Genomic DNA, 16,516 nt, shown 5'->3' on the forward strand with positions numbered 1-16,516 from the left:
GTTTTCTTGATTTGATAAGATTTGTATGGTCTTAGTATTAAGTTAACCTTAAGGACCATTATATGGACATGGATCTTTAGTTCTAAAGAAAGATGTGGATGCATGGATATTGCAGATTAAGTAAACCACTAGCAAACATGTATGCACAAGGAATCACAATAAAGTTTCGTGGAATTGTATTTGAGGAATCGATAAAAGCATGAATGCGAAGGATCTCTTTATAATTCTTAAGGTCACAAATTTCATTCCAAATTGTATTCCATTTTTTATTTTTGTTAGCTATATTTTATTTTTGGTCGATTATATGATTATCATCACCACACATTTCTTATTCTACTTTTACTCCTACATTAGCTTTAAGTCTAAAAATTACTTACATAAATTTCAAAACCATTGCAAAATAGTGTTTTGAGTTTATGTGGAATCTGGCTTCAACTTCTGAAAATTAACTAGATGATAAATATTGGCAATTAAATTCGAATATTTTTTTTTCCGTCTGAGAGATATATATTATCCAAAGTGTTTTTAGATAAGATTATTATTATTTTTAAAATAAATCTATCGAGTTTCCATTTTACTTGACACTGATATAAATTTGGATTCTATCGTTAATTTTAAGGATGTTGTTGGTTTATTTTTCTTCATATATGGATAATCGATACAAACTGATAATTTTAAAACAATTCGTTGATAAAATTGTATCGTTCTTAAAACTAATTGGTAAAATGATTAGCTAAAACATGACAAACAAATTAAACCAACAAAAATGTTTTACCATTCTTTTCTCATTCATTTATTAATTAATCACTTACTATTTTCTTTATCTGCTTTAAAATTATTTTATCACGTTTTGTCATTAGTCATATTCATTTTTAATTTTGAGCTAAGATCTAATACTAATTTTCTCCATTTTTTTTTTGACAATGAGTGACATAAATTTTTACATTTAAAGGCTGAGATTGACCTTTGATTTCTATATACGTATTTGAGGAATACTGATATCAATACTTTCAATTTCAAAAAAAAAACAATTTCACCCCTTAGTAAAGTAATTTGATAAGGAAAAGTAAAAAAGACTCATATTTATAGAACAGAACTGACCTTTAAGAGAAACAGAGTTTAATCAGAAAATAAAATATTTCATTTTAGCCCCAAAAAAAAGTAGTAGTAGCACTGCATTACAGTTTTTTTGAAAATACCCGAATCTGTGATTCGAAATCCCTAAATCTAGGAACCCATTTCTCGATCATGTTATCGAATCATCTCCAGAACGGGAACGAATCCGATAGCTTGATCTGGTCTCGTGTCCCTGATTCCGATGATACCTCCGCCGACGGCGTTGCTCTACTCAACTCCTCTCGCCGTGACGGTGGTGTCAATAGTCTCGATTACGAAGTCATCGAGAACTACGCTTACAGAGAAGAACAAGCCCATCGTGGGAAGCTTTATGTTTGTTACTACGTTGCTGTCAAATGGTTCTTCTCTTTGCTCATCGGGATCGGTACTTGTTCTCCTCATTGAATCTATCTATTCAATTTCCAGAATCAGATCTTTAGGTTTTTGTGTTTTTGGTGATGGTGATGATTCGTAGGAACTGGATTAGCTGCTGTGTTCATCAATCTCTCAGTTGAGAATTTCGCTGGGTGGAAATTTGCGCTCACTTTTGCGATCATTCAGAAGTCTTATTTCGCGGGGTTTATAGTTTATCTTCTCATCAATTTAGTCTTAGTGTTTTCTTCTGCGTATATCATTACTCAATTCGCTCCTGCTGCTGCTGGTTCTGGCATTCCTGAGATTAAGGGTTATCTCAATGGTACTACTACTAACCTTCTTAATCTCTTTCGTTTTCGTTTTGGGCTGAGAGTTCGTAATCGGTAATCTGTGTTGTTCGTTATGTTAAATTATGCGCAGGAATTGATATTCCCGGCACCTTGCTATTTAGAACGCTTATCGGAAAGGTGAGGTAGCTTTTGTGGATTGTTATGCTAATGTGGAAGATTTGTTTCATTTCTATTTTGAAGATGGTTTTTTTATAGTTTGCTCTCTCATAGATATTTGGAAGCATTGGTTCTGTTGGGGGTGGTTTAGCCTTGGGGAAAGAAGGTCCCCTTGTACATACAGGTGCTTGCATTGCATCGTTGCTTGGTCAGGTGAGCTTACGTTATTAAGGCATAGAGGAATGTTATATGTTTTATGCTTAGTACCTGGCCCCCCGTCATTCCTCAGGATGCTAAAATTGTGCTTTCCTTCTGCTTCTGTTTGTTTCAGGGTGGATCGACGAAATATCATTTGAATTCTAGATGGCCACAACTATTTAAGAGTGACAGAGATCGTCGTGATCTTGTAAGTTCGTAGATGCTTCTTGTGAAGGATGCTATCTGATTTTTTAAATTGTTAGATTAGGTCCAAATTTTCTTGAAAGCTTATTCCTTAATTTTCTGATGTCTTGAAAGGTCACTTGTGGATGTGCAGCTGGAGTTGCTGCTGCTTTTAGAGCTCCAGTTGGAGGTGTGTTATTTGCATTAGAGGAGGTCACCTCATGGTAAGTTCCTTCCCTCATCGTAGTGCATGAAACAATTATGTTCTGCGAAACAGATACTTGAAGAACTTCTATTGTCTATTCAATTATTTCAACTAGTGTCGCTTGACAGCAGTTTTGGTATCTTTGTCTTAGCTAGTGTGAGTCTGGGACTGTATTCCGTCTGTCATGTAATTTTAATTTTCATGTGTACTGAAGGTGGAGAAGTCAACTTATGTGGCGTGTCTTTTTCACTTCTGCTATTGTGGCTGTTGTGGTGCGTACTGCCATGGGATGGTGCAAGAGTGGAGTATGTGGACATTTTGGTGGAGGTGGCTTCATTATATGGGATGTATCAGAGTAAGTTTTAGCTTCAGTACTCACTTATATTGTGGCTAGGTTGATAGTGCTAGAATTGACTTGGAACTTTTCTTTCTCCTATTTAGTGGTCAAGATGACTACTACTTCAAAGAGCTACTGCCAATGGCTGTAATTGGAGTAATTGGAGGTCTACTTGGTAAGGAATTTTCTTTTCCTGCACTCTTGGTTCCATTTACCTTCTCTGTAAATTTCATTTCTCATATCATTTTCCTCCAGGGGCGTTATTTAACCAACTTACACTCTATATGACATCTTGGCGTCGGAATTCCTTGCACAAGAAAGGAAATCGAGTGAAGGTAATCTTTGATGGACGATTTCAAGTAGTTCTTCTTATGTTCATCTTCTTGAAGATTGATAGTCTCAATGCTGGATTAAAAATAAATGCTTAAGAATTGAATTTGCAGATAATTGAAGCATGCATCATCTCTTGTATAACTTCAGCAATCTCATTTGGGCTGCCTCTCTTAAGAAAATGCAGTCCATGCCCTGAAGCAGTTCCAGAATCTGGTATTGAATGCCCACGACCTCCAGGAATGTATGGGAATTACGTAAATGTAAGATCCTGTCATAGATAGTATCTGATGCATATTCGTTCCAAATGCCGATCTGTTATGATTAAATTCAGCCAATGAAGTATAAGTGTGCAGCCATACATAAACTTACAAGAGTTGGTAATTAATATACCTAGAAAAATTTGAATACTATGCTTATGCGAAATTCCTTAATGATATTTTCTAGAAAAGCCTAAACAATGAGTGCCCAGAACTTTAGCAATGACAAACCATTTCCCCTGATGAGCTTTCTGACTTCCCTAACATTTCTGTCTTTTAACATTGCTGCATTTTGGTGTCAATCTTTGCAGTTCTACTGCAAGACGGATAACGAATACAATGATCTCGCTACAATTTTCTTCAATACGCAGGTCTTTTCTTCTAGAATATTTCCAATTTCTGTTTGCTTTATTTTTATGCCTGCCTGTTTCAGTTGAATTGTTTTGCTTTTCATTTTGACGGCAGGATGATGCTATAAGGAATTTGTTCAGTGCAAAAACAATGCGAGAGTTCAGTGCTCAGAGTCTACTAACATTTTTGGTATAAAATTCTTCTACTTGGTTTCTTCGTAGTTTTGGTCTATAGTTCTTGGCAGGTTTGAGTTTGATTGAATGATTTCGTTGCTAGCAATAGGATAAGGAACATGCTGATTTGACTTTTTTACATTGTTCCATCTCTTTATCTATAGGAATATCCTTTTACTTGTTTGTTCCTCTGATTGATTGTCCTTTTGTTTTGTTTTAAATGATGTATAGGCTATGTTTTATACATTAGCAGTGGTGACCTTTGGCACTGCTGTTCCCGCTGGCCAGTTTGTTCCTGGAATAATGATAGGATCAACTTATGGGCGCCTTGTAGGCATGTTTGTGGTCAGGTTTTACAAGAAGCTCAACATTGAGGAGGGAACGTGAGTCTCTTTGTGTATTGCTTTGTTGATCTTACCACATCTTTTTATGTCAATCTTTTGGGTGATCTTTGGGCCTTTGATACACCAAGTGTTTGAACCTTAGTTATGCTTTGCTGGGAGCTGCTTCATTTCTTGGAGGCTCGATGCGGATGACTGTATCTTTATGTGTTATCATGGTTGAAATCACAAACAACCTGAAACTTTTGCCTCTTATAATGCTGGTTCTTCTCATCTCTAAGGTACGAGTTACCAACCATTATTATTTATCTTGATTCTTGTGGAAATACACTTGTTTGAACTTTTTTTGTTCTTAGGCCGTCGGTGATGCATTCAATGAGGGATTGTATGAAGTGCAAGCACGCCTGAAGGGCATTCCATTACTGGAATCGAGACCCAAGAATCATATGCGTCAAATGATAGCAAAGGAAGCATGTCAAAGTCAGAAGGTTGTTATCATTTTTCCCTCATCAGCCAATCACTAGATGGAGCTTGCGACATAGCTTCTTATATTATGCTATATCATAACTTGATTTTTCCATCTTTGAAGGTTATCTCTTTACCTCGAGTTATCAGGGTTGCAGATGTTGCTTCAATTTTAGGAAGCAATAAGCACAATGGATTTCCGGTAAGCATTGCTTTCTCCCACATAGGTTTGACTTGTGATTACTTAATCCTCTGTGCTGATGTTCTTCCGTTTTGACATCCTACCAGGTAATCGATCACACGAGAAGTGGTGAAACACTTGTGATTGGGTTAGTTCTTCGAAGGTATGTGATTGTACATTGCAAAAAGAGTTACTGTTAAAGAATTATATTATTCTGAAATTTGTTCACCATGCAGTCACTTGCTTGTCCTCCTTCAATCTAAAGTCGATTTCCAACATAGTCCTTTGCCTTGTGATCCAAGTGCCAGAAATATCAGGTAAATTAATGTTCTGCACTCTTCCTTTTTTCACTCTCTTTTGAAGGAATCATATTTATATCTGATACATTGATCATGCACTCCAGGCACAGTTTTAGCGAGTTTGCTAAACCTGTTTCATCCAAAGGATTATGCATAGAAGACATACATTTAACTTCAGATGATCTAGAGATGTACATAGATCTTGCTCCTTTTTTGAATCCGTCTCCATACGTTGTTCCCGAAGACATGTCGTTAACGAAGGTGAGTAAAAAGCTCCGATTATGTCTTATCCGATACACCAAATATCCACCATCATTGGTTGAGAATTTGATCTGTTTTGGATCAGGTTTACAACCTTTTCCGGCAACTTGGATTGAGACATCTATTCGTCGTTCCCCGTCCTTCCCGTGTGATAGGATTGATCACCAGAAAGGATTTGCTAATAGAGGTATCCATTCTCTTACATCAGTAGATAGTCATAACAAAATCCGACATAAGGAATAACAACAGTAATGTTGCTGGTTCGCTATGCAGGAAAACGGAGAATCATCAGCAGTGGAACTCCAACAGTCAACTAGTGTAAGGTCTCTAGCTGCTATTCTTGTGTCTAATCACAAAATCCTTGGGAGTCTCTCAAGTTTCATTTTATGATCCCTCAAACAAAACCATCGTATAAGGGCTCATTCTAAAGTTTCCAAGTGCATAATTTTAATGGCTTTGCCCTTCGGCTAAACCTTATTATTACCGATTGTTTTTGCCTGCAGAGGTCGGTACAGTGAGACAACAACAACAACAACGCGGATCGATGCTACTCGTCCGCTGCTAGACGATCTTTTAGGCTAATAAAATAGTCAAAACATATACAAAGAGTTGAATAACTCGGTACCATTCTTCAGTCCATACTACAAAAACGAAACCAGCTTTTTCCCGGTTTAGTCCTAAACCCGGTCTGATCGTTGCTTGAGATGGGATTATGTTGTTCATTAACCGGTTTCATTCGCCGTTTACTACAGAGAGAGAGTAGAAGATTTTAAGTGTAGAGAGAGCTTCATTGTTGTAATTGTGCGATCTTTTTGGTCATTGTAAAATAATAATCCAGCCTTTGATATCTTTTACTACCTGATTAATTTAAAATCATATCGGTATTAAAAACCAAATTTTATATGATGGAAAAATAAAATTCATATTTACTTTCGTATACAGATTTGTTAAACTTGGCTTTTACATGGGAAGAATTTTATGTATTATTAAACTTTATAAAAGAGAGAAATTCAGAATTTTTTTTCATTATATAATTTTTGGTTTTTAAGAGAACTAAAAAAATTAGGAAGCTTTTTTGTTGTTGCTTGGTTGTTACAAAGTTTTAAATTTCTGTAATGAAAATGTCAAAATGGTAAACATAATAAACCAAAAATTAATTCAACTAATCTTTAGAAAATATTAATTGAAAAGATAATACAGTATGTAAAATATCTCTCTATTCAAATTCACAGTAGTCATAAACATGACTCACTCATGACTCAATATGTTTATTCATAAGAAACTATACCATAATTAACTTTGACTAATCAAGATTTTTTTATTTTAAATCATATAACAAAAGAAGGAAAAATATCTTTTGATGGAGAAAACAAAAAGGGAAACTGGGGATACGTTACCCATTCTTAATTGCAGACAGGTGTTTTGGATTAACCAAATCCAAACGTAATTAAGGAAAAGAAAAAAAACTTATTGGAAACAGAATACGAATTATAAACCTCAAAAGGGAAAAAACTGAAATCAAGATATTGACTGTAAAATAATCTATTTGACCAACCAATCAAAATTTTTTCATCCTTACTCATTTCACAACCTGTATTCTATGTTTAGACATTATCATCTCTTATCTTCTTCCGTGTCTTCTCTATCTCTATCTATCTTCTTGATCTGTATTATAAATATATAAACCTTGCTTTGTCTCATTTACAAGTAAAGATCTTGTGTCTGCTTCTCTCTCGCTTCTTCTCTTACAAGACTGCAGAGAAAAGCATATAGACACAAAACAAAGCTTTTGTGAGAGCTAAGCATAAACGTTAAAACAATGGCTGTGGTTATATCTTCTAGTGGTAATTCTCAGGTTTTCGAAGGGAAGATGACTGTTTATGTCTTCATCTGTGTCATTATCGCAGCTGTAGGTGGTTTGATCTTTGGTTACGACATTGGAATCTCTGGTTCGGTCCTCTTCTCTGCCATTATCTTATGTTCTTTGTTTTTTTAGCGTTACTTATGAATCAAGAAACTGAATCTAGCTAATTAGGTATTTAGATATATCCCTTTTGGATCAAGAAACGTTTTTTAAAAAGTGTATATACTTTATCACAGGTGGAGTAACGGCGATGGACGATTTCTTGAAGGAGTTTTTCCCATCTGTGTACGAGAGGAAGAAGCATGCGCACGAGAACAATTACTGCAAGTACAATAACCAGTTCTTGCAGCTTTTCACCTCTTCTCTATACCTTGCGGCTCTTGTTGCTAGTTTCTTCGCTTCTGCTACGTGCTCTAAGCTCGGACGTAAACCAACAATGCAGCTCGCTTCTATCTTCTTCTTGATTGGTGTTGGTCTTGCCGCAGGAGCTGTTAACATGTACATGCTGATCTTTGGTAGAATCTTGCTTGGCTTTGGTGTTGGCTTTGGTAATCAGGTATAACGTTATGATCTTTTTTTTTTACGTTTTCTATATGAGTTTATATGCCTCTTAGTTTGTATGAGATCTTGAATTTTTAGGTTCTCTTCAGTGACTAAGCATTATAGAATGTATCTAAATTTCTTGCAGGCGGTACCACTTTTCTTATCAGAGATTGCTCCGGCCAGGCTTCGTGGAGGTCTTAACATTGTTTTCCAACTAATGGTTACAATTGGGATCTTAATTGCCAACATTGTCAACTTCTTCACTTCCTCAATTCATCCTTACGGATGGCGAATGGCCCTCGGTGGTGCAGGGGTTCCTGCCCTCATCCTCCTATTTGGATCGCTTCTGATATGCGAAACACCAACGAGTCTTATCGAGCGGAACAAAACCAAGGAAGGCAAAGACACGCTTAAGAAGATCAGAGGTGTTGAAAATGTTGATGCAGAGTATGAATCAATCGTCCATGCTTGCGATTTCGCGAGGCAGGTCAAGGACCCTTACACGAAACTGATGAAACCCGAGAGCCGGCCGCCTTTGGTGATTGGATTGTTGCTCCAGTTTTTCCAACAGTTCACTGGAATCAACGCAATTATGTTCTACGCCCCGGTTTTGTTCCAGACTGTAGGGTTTGGAAATGACGCAGCTCTGCTTTCCGCGGTTATCACGGGATCAATCAACGTTCTCAGCACGTTTGTCGGAATTTTCCTCGTCGACAAAACTGGCCGGAGATTTCTATTGCTCCAATCTTCCGTTCACATGCTTGTTTGCCAGGTCTTTTTCATCTTCTCTGTATTTCTTGTTACCCAAGTTAGGAGGAACCCTAGTTAAATTAACGTTTCTTGTCTCACAAGCTATCATGCAAAACTAAAAAATTTCTCAATACAGTTGGTCATTGGAATCATCCTAGCCAAGGACCTAAACGTGACGGGTACGCTAGGACGACCACAAGCCCTAGTAGTGGTGATCTTCGTGTGTCTTTACGTTATGGGTTTCGCTTGGTCATGGGGTCCTCTAGGATGGCTAATCCCTAGCGAGACCTTCCCCGTGGAGACCCGAACCGAAGGGTTCGCACTAGCCGTGTCGTGCAACATGTTCTTCACCTTCGTGATTGCTCAGGCCTTCCTATCATTGCTTTGCGGGATGAAGTCAGGGATATTCTTCTTCTTCAGTGGTTGGATCGTTGTGATGGGACTTTTCGCTTTGTTCTTCGTGCCGGAGACTAAAGGAGTCTCGATCGATGACATGAGAGATAGTGTGTGGAAACTGCATTGGTACTGGAAAAGGTTTATGCGTGAGGAAGATGAGCATGACGTCGAGAGGAGAACTGCTTGATCAGCTAGTTGATCAATCAAATTCGTTTTCTATTTTTGAGTTATTTTTGTCATATAGGCCGGGAGCAAGAAATTGTTGTAAGAGACCAACTTGTTGATTCTTGTGTTATAATATGCTTCTTCAGGTTTGGTATTAATAATGGAGACTTCTTTGGTTATACAGTTCTCATGTGTATTTTCCTTTTTAACTAAGAGCATATGGGTCGAAATGCATACATCCTCTCAGATCCGAAACCAGAACAGATAATATAGTCTCGTCTCAAACGCTACTCGAACCGACGATCTCTAGGCTTTTGCCAAAGATCAAAATACAAAATTAAATACAGGCTAAACTGAAATTTTGTCTTTTAATAAGGTCAAAAAGCAAAATTTACGGGTTTAAAATAATTTTATTTTTAATAGGGTTAAAAGGCAAAATTTATTGGATTGAAAATATAAATTTAAAATTTAAAAGGGTCAAAATGTATATTTTAGGGTCATATTGCTATTTCTATTTTTATAATGTCCTCTGCATCATATGACCTAGACATTGGTACTTTAGAGCGTGTGCATCGGTAAATCGTCCTTCAACATATTTTTTTTTCTAGCTTTTAGTTTTTTTTTTAAAAAAGGAAACCAATCGCGGGCCGCCATGTGTCAGTGGGGCCCGCGATTAGTGAAGGAAAAAACGCAGGACCGTTCCGTTTTAGTTGACGTCGCACAATTTTTTTTTTGTTTTTGGATTCCCTCTACTAACGCTGATGCAGGTGCCTTTACGGAGGCAATTCGTACGCGGGTAAACTTATGTCGGGCCGAATACATAATGGGCCATCTATTTATTCTTATTGGGCTATTTTGTCTTTATTCTGGTCAAACCTTTTAGAAACCAAGTCAACACTTTTACGGACCAAACATGGGTATCGTTAATGAGGCAGAGCCCATGTCCAACAGACATTAGTAACGAGAACAAGACTAAAATCATCTTCTCTTATTCATAAAATAAACACGTCTCGATACTAAACAAGTAGAGAGATTCTCAAGTAGGGACGATGATGCCATGATGGTCACAGAAACCATAACCATTTTGGCTTCAAAGATTATGAAATCAACCACCAAAATATCCCACCTAGTAGATCTTTAAGCAAGATTAAATTATTTAATGGAACCAAGAGTGGATAATTGGTTATATCATACCCAACATAAACTTGAATGTTCAATTCATACCTAACATTTGTCAATGTACCAATACATACCTAATGTTTAAAAAAATTCAAATTACATACCCGAACTTTGTAAATCGTAGAAAATCATACGTCCATTTTTCCGACTGCTGACATGGATGCCATGTCACTGATGACATTGATGATGTGGTTGCCACATTTTCGATGACGTCATTGCCACGTCATCATATTTTAAAGCAAAATAAAACTTTTTTTTTTCTTTTTTATATTCTTTTCTATTAATATTATCAATAACAAGTATCACTTTTGATTTTTTCTAAAGATTTTAAAACTTATTTTCAAGGTTATAAACTAAAAATTTGTAATTCCTCTTCGAAAAGTCTTCAAGTCGCTTTGAGTAAAAACATAAATTATACAACCTTATATATTAATTTTTGAAAACATAGATATAAGTTAAGATACAAATACAATATTACCATTAATGAGAAATTGTATTTTGTTTTTTAAAATACAATTATTCCAATGGCAATACATGTAATTAAATATTTCTATTTTTGTCTTCCACTTAAAACCGTCTTTCAACTAATATTTATACAAGTTTATTTTAAGGTTTATGTTCTCTACTAAAAGTGGCTTGAGGATTTTTTTGAAGATCAATTGTGAGTTTTGGATTTATAATCTTTTAAAAATTAGATTCGGTTGAAATAATGGTTCTAAATTTTGAAAACAAGATTTTAAATATTTACATAAAAATCACAATTTTGTTGGATAATATTAATGGAGAATGAGAGATTTTTTTTTGAAAGATGATGACGTGGCAACCACATTATCGAGGATGTGGCTACCACGTCATCAACATCATCAAAGACGTGGCATCCATGTCAGCAATATGTATAACTTCATACAAATTGATAATTAGGTATGAAATTTAAATATGTTAAAAGGTTAAGTATGTATTTGCACATAGACAAATGTTGGATATGAATTGAACACTCGCTATTAGGCTAGGTATGAATTGGCCGATTTTCCAACCAAGTGTCTTCAGATTATATTATTTAACGGACCCAAGAGCCTTCAGGTTGAACGTGAACGTACGTTGCTATCGTCTCTATCTATATAAAAAAATTTAATTAATCAGTGACACTAATTTAAATCATTACATAGATGGATAATTATGATAAGTATCATTACTATAAGATCTCGTGTACAACGTTTTGCTATTATAAAAAATCAAATCCACTACATCGAGATCTGCCAAAAAAAAATTCCATAGAAATATTGGTTAAATAATAGACAAGGACATTGAAAAATAATAAAAAATAACAATAAACCAAATCAAATCTGATGATATACCTTAAAATATATGTATTTGTTTGTCCCCACGATAAATCCACGTTCAGAATTTTATATTTGTAAGTTGTAAATGTAACGAAACTCAAGTATGTATCTCTCTCTCTCTCTCTGACTCTGCTTATATAAATGTAAACTCTTCCCAAGAAAATAAAACAGAACTCAAAATTATGGATAGTCAAAGATGGAGTACTCTAGGTTTCATATCTCTAGCTTTGTTTCTCTTCATCACTTCCTCTTCCGCTGAGCTCATCATCAAACAGGTCATAGAAGGCAGAGGAATAGAGTCCAATAGTTCTAACAGTCTCACCTCAAATCTTGGTACACTTCTTTGTCTTTCTTGATTCTAAACTGAGAACAACTTCTTGATTTTCTTGGTTAAAACTCAAAACCATTTCTTGATTTTCTTGGAATTCATTATTTGTTAACTAGGAGTGACAAGAGAGTTGAGGGATGCGCGACCATCGAGTAAGATAGTGACAATAACAAGCTTCTCTGTGATTAAGGATAGAAATGAACCTTATGAATCCTCTGTTTTTGAGGCTGCTGGTTACAAATGGTAAAAAGATCTTAAACACTCACTCACTCACTCACTCTTTTGTTTCATTTTTACTCGTTTTTATATTCTGATTGGGGAAACAAACATCAGGAGATTAGTTTTGTACGTGAATGGTAATCCAAACGACGGTGGAAATGGTTATATCTCGCTTTACGCGAGGATGGAAGAGACAGAGTATCTTCCAGAAGGTTGGGAAGTGAATGTTGATCTCAAACTCTTTGTCCACAATGCTAAGCTACACAAGTATCTGACTGTTACAGGTACTTCTTACAATGTACTAGTATATCATTTTTACTACATGTATTCTGTTTTTGCCAAGATTTCTCATAAATCTTAGTCTAATGTTTCTTGGAATATTTGTTGATTTGTGTAGATGGAACAGTGAAGCGGTACAGCACTGTGAAAAAACAATGGGGATTTGGACAGTTGATTGCTCTTTCGACATTTCACAACACGAACGAAGGGTACATTGAGCAGGACATTGGTTCTTTTGGTGCTGAGATATTCGTCGTTAAGCCGGCTCAACAACAAGAGAAAGTTACATTCATATCAAACCCTCCAAACAATGTTTTCACTTGGAAGATACTACATTTCTCTAACTTGGAAGATAAATTCTATTACTCTGATGATTTCCTCGTCGAAGACCGATACTGGTTAGTATATTTTTGGTATCCATATTCGTTTTAGACTTAAACTTCAAATTAATCTCAATGCTTGCAACTCTTAAATATCATCTTAATTCCGCGATCGCCAAGTTTGATAACGGTTTTTGGTAAATGTTTAATCAGGAGACTAGGATTTAACCCGAAAGGAGATGGAGGAGGAAGACCACATGCACTTCCACTCTTCCTATATGCTCAGGGCCATAAGGCAAACGCAGTTGCTACAAACACTTGGGGAGCTGTTAATCTACGGTTAAAGAATCAACGAAGCTCCAACCACAAACAACTATATTGTAAGAATACTAATCCAAAATAAATGTTTATCCCTATGTGAGAAAGACTCAGTTAATAATATGAATAGTTGATATGATTTGTTCTTTTTTTTTCCTTACTTTGCAGCTGCAGCTTGGTACCCGACTCGAAGCGGTTATGGTGTGGGAGTGAACAATATCATATTGTTAGCAGACTTAAAGGATCCATCAAAAGGATTTATGGTGAATGATGCTATTATCTTTGAAGCTGAGATGGTTAAGGTCTCTGTGACCAACATTGTCTCCGCTTAAAGATCACTGATATGAGTTTGTAATAAGACGAAGTTGTGTTGATGCTTGTAATGTAATCAACATTTCTGTTCTTGTGAGTTTTCTTTCTTTTGCTGTTTTGGTATCAATGAAATAAAACTCTCTTGGTTTTAAATTTATGTGAAAGATCGAGGTAAGGTAAAGTTAGAGTGTTTCATTTTTACAATTTTGTTCATAGCTAGTTTCATTTTTTTATAGTCAAGTTCAAACAAATCCCTTAAAGAAGCATCTTGCTGCAAACTACTAGTCAAGTTCAAATTCTTAAGCTATTTTGATTTTTTTTAATTAAAAAATAATTACTAGTTAAATGGGTTTAATTATTAAAATAGGCCACTGTAAATTTTTAATATAGAAAACATATAATTATTAACTTATACATATGATAAATTAAATTGTTATGAAAATAAATGTTGTAGTTATTTAAAATATTGATATGTTAAATATTATAAGAAAATAACTTATTCAACTTACATCTATAATTCGATTTACTCAAATATGTAAATAATTATTAGATGTGGAATTTTCAAATTTTTGTTTATCTTTTATTAGAAGAATTGTGTTCCTATTTATTTCTTAGTCTATAGGAACTAAAAAAATTCAATGAAATATTACACAGAAAAAACTGTATATCAAAACTTTTTTTCTTTTGAGTAACACATATTACTATGTCATTAGGATTTTTGTGGATTTATGTCATATCATGAAAGAAGCATTTACGTCATATCATGAAAGACGCAAACTAGACTCTTGTGATTTTCAAAAATGGTTACAATCTAGTCATATATGGTATGATTTTTTTTTTGATAAAGTTTTTGTTTTGGTAGCATATTACTTGCTATAGTTACAAGAAAAAAAATCAAGTGAAGAATATATATGATGTTTCCTTAATTTTTTTAATTGAAAGATACAAATCAATATTTCATAGAAAATTTGCTTAATCAATTTCCATTTTGAAAGTGTTAATAATCAAAATGATTTGAGATCTTCACACTAATAAATATATTATCGTCAAAATAATGATAACAGCTAATTTTTTTAGTCTTTTTTCACTTTACATGAATATAGAAGTTTAGATATAAAGTGACTAACAATTTTGGTACAAACTATTTTGAATGTCCATATAAAAGTAGTTAAAAATGATGCATTATACGAACTTAGTGGGGTGATGAGGATTGATGTGGACGAAATCGATGGAGAATTTGTCTTAGTGAAAAACGACAGCTGATTGAAAAACGACAAATGATGCAGAAACATCCACTGATAGAAGCTACGTGTAGAGAAGTACCACGAAAAATTTCATCTTGGGCATAAATCCATTTATATTGTTAGTTGTGTGTGGAGATGAATTATAGATAGACAAAAAATATTAACAATTCACCCAAGTTTATGTTTTCGGCTGCTCTTTTCATAGCATTACAAAAAAAATCAATCAACTTAGTCCACATATTTATAATTTTATGTACAAAATAATCTGATATAAGATATTTTGACCTTAGTTATTATATGACTATTGTAATTAACAATAATATCGAATAACCAAAAAAATAAACCGAACCAAAATCTAGACGGATCTTCTTTTTTTTTTTTTTCTGAAATCTAGACGTACGGTACATCTTAGGACTAAAGTGTTGAAGAAAGTAGTCAAACCCATATTTATTGAACAATTTTTTAAATCTCAACAATTTGGAAATTGGGTTGAAATGGTGTAACATGAAAATTCACTAGGTACATGTTCTAATTAAGAACCAAAATTTCCAAAGACCAAAGTGACTAGAAGAGCTACCACGACCAAAACTCGACCCACCGCCACAGTCGGGAGAGAAGCACTGAAGTTAGGAGAAGGGCCGGGGACTCCGGCTGCAGGAATAGTAGTAGTCAACGGAGAAGGAGATGAGGTTGGTGGCTCAGAGAGTGGTGAGGAGGAGGCAGGGAGGAGGACGTTGAGGTCAAGTTTCTGACCGGCTGTGCAATGGCCGGGAACACCGCAAAAGAAGAAATGGTGGCCGTGGTTGGTGAGTGTGATTGAGTCGTTTCCGGTGGTGAACGTGGAGATTGGGTTTGAGCTGTTGCAGCTTCTGTACATTTGGTGCGTCACTCTCATTACGTTGTGGAATTGTGGGTTGTATTCAAACACTGTCAAAATCAATATTAGTTTACGTTTTACTCACATTTTCATAAAGCCATAGGTAACAAAACAACACTTTATACATGTGCATGAGAGCATATATGCTCATGTCTATGTTTATCTATATATTATAATTATCATATTTACTTAACGATAAAAGTTCTAAAGTAATAATAATAATAATAATAATAATCATTTATACTTTTATAATTGATTCATAATAATATCAAAAATGACACTTTTTGTATTTATATATAATTTTATTTCTGACAAATAAATGATTAGGGCGTGAGTGGTACTCTTTATATACTTTACACCTAAAGCTTACGTACTTAATAATTTAAGATTGCTAGAAGGGCCACAATTTCTTATAATAACTATTACAGTCAAGATCTGCTCAATATTAATGTTTCAAATCTAATGGTAAGAGAAGATTAAAGAACTCACAAACAGTATCACCAATGTGGAAAGTTTTGGTAGAAGCCCATAGCTTGTAGTCTACGTTAGCTATGGTTGTCCATCCTGCTGAGTCGCCGACTTTGTATACCGCAGCTTCACTCAGCCGTCCCATCACCACTAAACACACCAACGCCAAAACCACCCTCGCCGCCATCGATCTAGACTCTCTATCTCACACACACACACACTCTTCTTTCTTCTTCTTTGGTCGAGAAGTTAAACTTTAATGTCTCTCTTTCTTTTAATCGTGTGTTGTGTGTATATAGGTATGTGAATGTGAGTGGTGCGTATGTATAGAGAGGTTAGTTGATCTTTATTTGGTTAGTTGGCTAATTTGGAGAAAGGAGTGTCTAAAAAGCA

The 16,516-nt window shown here is 35.1% G+C and overlaps 4 protein-coding genes across 5 annotated transcripts; 3 read left to right on the forward strand and 1 right to left on the reverse strand.

Annotated features, from left to right (window-relative positions):
• Positions 1-1,143: 1,143 nt before the first annotated feature.
• On the forward strand, positions 1,144-6,454 carry LOC17882955 (chloride channel protein CLC-d). Of its 2 annotated transcripts, none has more exons than XM_006290010.2 (22): positions 1,144-1,501; positions 1,592-1,813; positions 1,912-1,958; positions 2,052-2,150; positions 2,269-2,343; positions 2,454-2,542; positions 2,738-2,878; positions 2,965-3,035; positions 3,116-3,195; positions 3,304-3,453; positions 3,762-3,821; positions 3,916-3,990; positions 4,206-4,357; positions 4,461-4,596; positions 4,672-4,803; positions 4,905-4,982; positions 5,069-5,124; positions 5,198-5,278; positions 5,365-5,521; positions 5,607-5,708; positions 5,795-5,844; positions 6,025-6,454. In XM_006290010.2, exons 1-22 carry the CDS (start codon positions 1,249-1,251, stop codon positions 6,101-6,103), a joined length of 2,385 nt encoding a protein of 794 aa, XP_006290072.1. In that variant the 5' UTR covers positions 1,144-1,248; the 3' UTR covers positions 6,104-6,454. The 2 variants fall into 2 exon arrangements, with proteins under 2 accessions (XP_006290072.1, XP_023637116.1); XM_023781348.1 differs by having other exon boundaries at positions 5,795-5,839.
• An 806-nt stretch (positions 6,455-7,260) lies between these two features.
• Positions 7,261-9,320, forward strand: LOC17881844 (sugar transport protein 8). The gene is made up of 4 exons (XM_006290009.2): positions 7,261-7,470; positions 7,622-7,941; positions 8,074-8,700; positions 8,815-9,320. Exons 1-4 carry the CDS (start codon positions 7,341-7,343, stop codon positions 9,259-9,261), a joined length of 1,524 nt encoding a protein of 507 aa, XP_006290071.1. The 5' UTR covers positions 7,261-7,340; the 3' UTR covers positions 9,262-9,320.
• Positions 9,321-11,915: 2,595 nt separating this feature from the next.
• On the forward strand, positions 11,916-13,715 carry LOC17882361 (probable inactive serine/threonine-protein kinase fnkC). Its single transcript, XM_006288126.2, has 6 exons — positions 11,916-12,091; positions 12,203-12,329; positions 12,420-12,589; positions 12,703-12,982; positions 13,118-13,284; positions 13,391-13,715. The coding sequence occupies exons 1-6, from the start codon at positions 11,941-11,943 to the stop codon at positions 13,552-13,554; spliced, it is 1,059 nt and encodes a 352-aa protein (XP_006288188.2). The 5' UTR covers positions 11,916-11,940; the 3' UTR covers positions 13,555-13,715.
• Positions 13,716-15,129: 1,414 nt separating this feature from the next.
• LOC17881232 (mavicyanin) lies at positions 15,130-16,400 on the reverse strand. Its single transcript, XM_006286510.2, has 2 exons — positions 16,145-16,400; positions 15,130-15,705 (listed from the first exon to the last, which is right to left on the reverse strand). Exons 1-2 carry the CDS (start codon positions 16,308-16,310, stop codon positions 15,311-15,313), a joined length of 561 nt encoding a protein of 186 aa, XP_006286572.1. The 5' UTR covers positions 16,311-16,400; the 3' UTR covers positions 15,130-15,310.
• Between the last annotated feature and the right edge of the window lie 116 nt (positions 16,401-16,516).

This window comes from Capsella rubella, unplaced genomic scaffold, assembly GCF_000375325.1.
Source record: "Capsella rubella cultivar Monte Gargano unplaced genomic scaffold, Caprub1_0 scaffold_6, whole genome shotgun sequence".
In the NCBI taxonomy this organism is placed as follows: Eukaryota; Viridiplantae; Streptophyta; class Magnoliopsida; order Brassicales; family Brassicaceae; genus Capsella; species Capsella rubella.